The 4,921-nt window shown below is 42.7% G+C and overlaps 1 protein-coding gene across 1 annotated transcript in view; it reads right to left on the bottom strand.

The window, feature by feature from the left end:
* LOC104500336 (proto-oncogene tyrosine-protein kinase ROS-like) overlaps positions 1-4,921 on the bottom strand; it is a gene marked incomplete at its 5' end in the record, with an annotated part of 28,330 nt that overhangs the window by 20,646 nt on the left and 2,763 nt on the right. The window contains 4 exons of the mRNA XM_010143967.1: positions 1,387-1,578; positions 2,506-2,687; positions 3,222-3,332; positions 4,181-4,393. Coding sequence (XP_010142269.1) covers positions 1,387-1,578; positions 2,506-2,687; positions 3,222-3,332; positions 4,181-4,393 — 698 coding nt within the window. The remainder of the gene's footprint in view (positions 1-1,386; positions 1,579-2,505; positions 2,688-3,221; positions 3,333-4,180; positions 4,394-4,921) is intronic.

Raw genomic sequence — 4,921 nt, 5'->3', positions numbered from 1 at the left:
TCAGAGTGTCTTCACTGCAAAAGTAACACTGAATCCCACCTAGCAGAAATGAGGACAAGCTCCTGCCATGGCAACTCCCACGCAGTGGCAGAGACAGGATGGGTTTGGAGAAGGCAAGAATGATGTATGAGGAGCCAGCAGTGAACTGAGTCCTTAAGAGTCTTGCTAGGACATCAGAGGGGGATGAATGGAGAAGAAAGACATGGGAGAGGTCATCAGAGATACAGAGGTTGTCTGTGAGGACCTCAGAGCACATCAAAAAGTCTCCAGACAGGGCAGGGGCATTGATGGTCTCCCACTTACTGCAGGGGCTTTGGTGAGCTGTAGGTGGAAATGGCATATCAGTTTCCCCTCTACAAGCCTACCCCTGCTCGGTACCCATTATCCACCCTAATATAGCTAAAACAACAACACTCTGTTCCTTTTTTTCCCCTATGCAGTCCACTATCTCTACTCACTCTTGCAAGAATTTCCTTTCCCTTCTCCCTTCTCTCTGCTCTGCAGCAGCCTCTTCTCGGCCTTCTGGAGCACCCAGCAGCCTGGAGCAAAGAAAGAGGGGCGCAGCTGCGGCCAAGACTGTGTCTGACTTGGGCAAGAGAAAGAGAGGTGAGGAAGGGAAGGGGGGAGCTGGGGATGGAGGCCTCAAAGATTCCCAAAGCACAGGACTCACTGTTCCTGCCCCTGCATAAGGGATAGGATAAGGCAGGATGGGGACTGTCAGTGGCAGATCTGGCACCCTCACTAGTGCTTTGGTGGCAGCAGCAGTAACGGCAGCAACAAGCTGTGCCAGGCTGTGCCAGGGGCCACTTCTGCTGAGCTCAAGTAGGGCAGCAGCTGCCACCCCTCTCTTATATCAGCACAGGCAAAGCCTGTCTCTGCAGCAGTACCTCTACAGCTCCAGTGTCCCTGGTGAGTGTCTAGCCCCAAAACTGGCCTTGTCAGGACCTGCAAGCTGGGGAACATCACAACGCAGGCAGGATGCTGTGGAGCTCTGGCTCCATATTTTGATGGGAAAGCCAGAACTGACCATTAGACTGAGGTCATTTGGAAAAAGCAAGTACCTTTCACATATGAGAAGGAGTAGATTTACAGCCATAAGGACATCTTCAATGTCACGTGTTCTTGCAAAACTCTGCCCTTAGACTTATGTGCCATAGTTTTGGTACACCTGTTACAGGATTTAATTCTTACCCTCTTCTCAAAATGATATAACAATATTGCTAGAAAAAGTTGAGGTCATAAGATATCAATTTTGACAACCATTAGCAGTGACTGTATTCAAGAAATCTAACCACTAAAACACACCCCCCTACCAAAAAAAAACCAAACCAAAAAACCCCCAAAAAGCAAAACCAAACCCAAAAAACCCCTAATAAATTCAGTCACCTGTTTACCGGAAAATTGTATCTGCTCTTGTAATACGAGATACTCCTCTCCATTCAGTCTTGCGCTCTCCACTGAATATATTGTGGCCCAGTACAAATAGCCATTTACTGAATCCACTACAAGATCCTTCACTAGGAACACAACATGAGCCACAATGTCCACGTGGCCTCCCAGAAGGGATTTTCTGTAGATCTAGAGACAAAAGAACTGCTTTCAGCCATGATCAATTGAGTATACATCAGTGAGGTTTTGACAGCCCTTTATCAGAAGGTTATGCAAGCCTTAGGCTTTCAAAGTCTAAACCTTTTGCATTCAAAGCATAAGGATGAAGAGGAAGGTAAAATTATTAGTTAAAAAATAACAAAGGAAAAAGCTGAAATTTATCTTCCTCTCTTTTTTTCCCAGTTTTGGCAGCCTTCTGTCTGACAGAGTTTCTCACCCATTTCGTATTCACTATTCACAAGTGTAAATGAGGGTGCAAGGCAGTGTGAAATCTGGCCTCCTAGCTCCAGTTTTTAAAACAGCTTCTGACTTTGCACTTACAAGAAATGAAAGGCATAATTTGACAGCGCTGCATAAATTAGCACTGCAGTTTTGAAGTCAGACACCTTTTAAATAATTCACATGTCAATGTTCCTGATATAAGAGTGTACAAAGTGCAATTGTAATTATTTTTTATCTGCAGTGATCTGCAAAATATCACAGTACAGAGTCCAATCTTGAAAATCTCTGTGCAAACAAATGGTGTCAGGTTTGATTAAGATAAAGCCCATCTACTTCTTAGCTGAGATCAACTTGGCAGCCTCCATTTTCACTATCTTCACTTATTTTTATGATGTTGAGTCCAACAAAACTGCTGATAGCATGTTTGATATGCCTGGTTTGCACATGGAATTCAGTATCATGTGTTAGTGAATATTAGTGAACATATCACCCCAAACTTCTGTGTAGTTCTGGCAGACCACAGGAGGGAAGAAAGGCCTCCTTGTTCTGCACTACAATAGCAAAGGTCTGAATGCATCTCAAGTTGCAGGAAATAAGGATTAACTTTCCAAATACTGTTTTCTTGTTGATTTTAGAGTGGGTTTTTTTCCTTTCAAGAAGTGCAACGATACCTACCGTATTTGCTTTTCCAGCCCAGTACAAGCATTGACCCAACCAATCAAAGGCCAACATCCTTGCATTTCTGACATCAGATACGTAAATATTCTTGGTGGTATCCTCTCTTTTGTTCAGTGACCAGGTCTGAACTTTCCCCATGGAATTAATCCAATAAAGAGTGTCATTATACCAGTCGAGGTCTTGAAGGAAAAAGGGGAGATACTACACATTTCACAAACAGGTAAATAAAAAAACCCTATTTTTTTTAAAGAATAAAAAGTAACCAGACATTTCAGTATTTTACAAACCAATACAAACAAATGCTTAGGCTCAGTTAACATGGAGACAGACACTTCCTTCTAGGAATACAATGTACATATAGAGTACATATATAGCCCTGAGGTTTATAAAAGTATGACAAATATTGGGAAGCTGGAAGTTAGAAGTTAGAACTGGTTCTAACTATTTAGTTCAGAGAGTTGATTTTAGCTCTGCTGTAACTCTAGTGTCACTGGCAGGGTTTCACTAAGGATTAGTTTGATTCATAAAGGAAAAGAAAGAGGGTGGACACGAAGGCTTGGCTCGGTGGAGCTGCCTCACTGCACTGCACTGCGTTCAAGTCTAGGCTGCCGCGATGAAAGCTCTTGTCTTTCAGTTCTGTTGATGAAATTTATGGAGAGCTAATGAATGCTGACAAGTCTGCAGCAGCAGCATGCAGTTTGTTCAGTATTTACCTGAAACATTTCTTATATGAGCACAGAGTTGTTCTCCTGGCCCGTAGCTATCCAACCGCTGCTTCCAGAGCCCTTCAGCCCCCACTGCCAGCATATAGGGTTCTTCTCCAGCTGGGAAAGAAAGAATAAGTGCAGCTGTGCACACCAAGAAGCAATTGATATGTAATATTTGTATTTCAATACAGGGGCTCCTGTTCCTGCAAAGTTACAAAAGCACAGTTAAAACTGCTCCTGCCCTAAGGAGTAATGAATGGGCAAAGAAGAAAGGCATGAAAATATCATAACTGGAGTAACTCAGAGATTCAGGGTGGGTTTAGATCCAGAACAATAAGGGAATTGAGAACCTTATTAGGTGCTTGAAAACCACTGTGGGTTTGGACCTGGCCTTACCGAAGTTAAATAAAAGTCACCTCTAATCTCAAGTGCCCATCCTGTGTCTTAAGTTGAAAGTTCTTTTCCCCTCAGACAGGATATTAGAGGTGAATTAGGTTCCAAAAAGCATTTCGAAGATCTGGAAATCTCAAACACTGTGCACACATCCATTACCTATTCTCAAACCAAGGATTTTCAGCTTTTAGTGAGCCTGCACTCTCCTATAAACCGTCATTAATCCCAAAGGCACTGCTCAGACCACCTCATTACAGAAAGCACTTTACAGAGCACAGGACAGGAATAGCACCTCTCACACCTGTTCACGTGATAGTGTATCAAATCATGAGTTTGATAGTGTGTTTACATTAGAAAAATGTATGTAACTAGTAATAATAAATACCTAAGACATAATACCATTATCGTAATTTGAGAATCCTGCTGCTTTAACAAAGAGCAAATTTACTTATCTTGTATTCTTTAGAGTTTCTAACACTATCCTTTTTGTTCCCCTCATTTTACAGTCTTTGCTCAAGGCCTGGGCCTCTCCCAGTGGAAAGCCTCATTTCTCCTGATAAACGAGTTCTCACCTTTTTCTAAAGTCACGCCTCTAAACGACTCTGACCACGGCCCTTCCCCAGCAGGAGACACAGCTCTGACTGACACTTCATAGGCAGTGAAGCTGGCCAGATCCTTCACTGTATACCTGGTGTCAGTAATGTTTGAGACAACCCATTCCTCCTCCAATGGATACTGAGATGACATTTTCACATCATAAGTCCAGTTCTGCCAAGCAGATAGACCTGTGAGTTGCAAACATTCAAGTTATTACAGAGTAGATGACACACATTCTTTGAGAAAACTGTTAGAGACTTGTTTCAAAAATGCCAGCATCAGGGGAATTAAGAAAGAGCTCGATTACAAATCCACGTTTTTCAGCTCTGAGACCAACCAAGAGTAGTGGTTCAATCCCTCGTGATGAATGCGGCTGGAAGAACAAAGATTTTCCCCAACCAGGTAATTGTATGCTGTTCAAGGACTCATGCAGAGGACAGAGACTGTGGCACAGCCACTGATCAAAAGTCACTGTGACTCTGCCATGCATTTTCTGCATGATATCAGCAACCACTGTTACTGCTGCTACCCCACACCAGACTTCAGGCTCTTTTAAACAAGGTCCTTGTTTAAAATCCAACCTTCCTTGTTTAAAATCCCTTGCAGACGACAAGTAAGTTACCAATATAAACTTGTATTAATTTAGCCAGACAATTTGGCTATTTTACTGGCAAGTCTTGGGTTAAATTTTTCAAACTGAGGCAATCCCTCATCTT

This window comes from Buceros rhinoceros, unplaced genomic scaffold, assembly GCF_000710305.1.
Source record: "Buceros rhinoceros silvestris isolate BGI_N320 unplaced genomic scaffold, ASM71030v1 scaffold2849, whole genome shotgun sequence".
NCBI classification, from domain to species: Eukaryota; Metazoa; Chordata; class Aves; order Bucerotiformes; family Bucerotidae; genus Buceros; species Buceros rhinoceros.
This window is presented reverse-complemented; position numbering and strand designations above follow the sequence as displayed.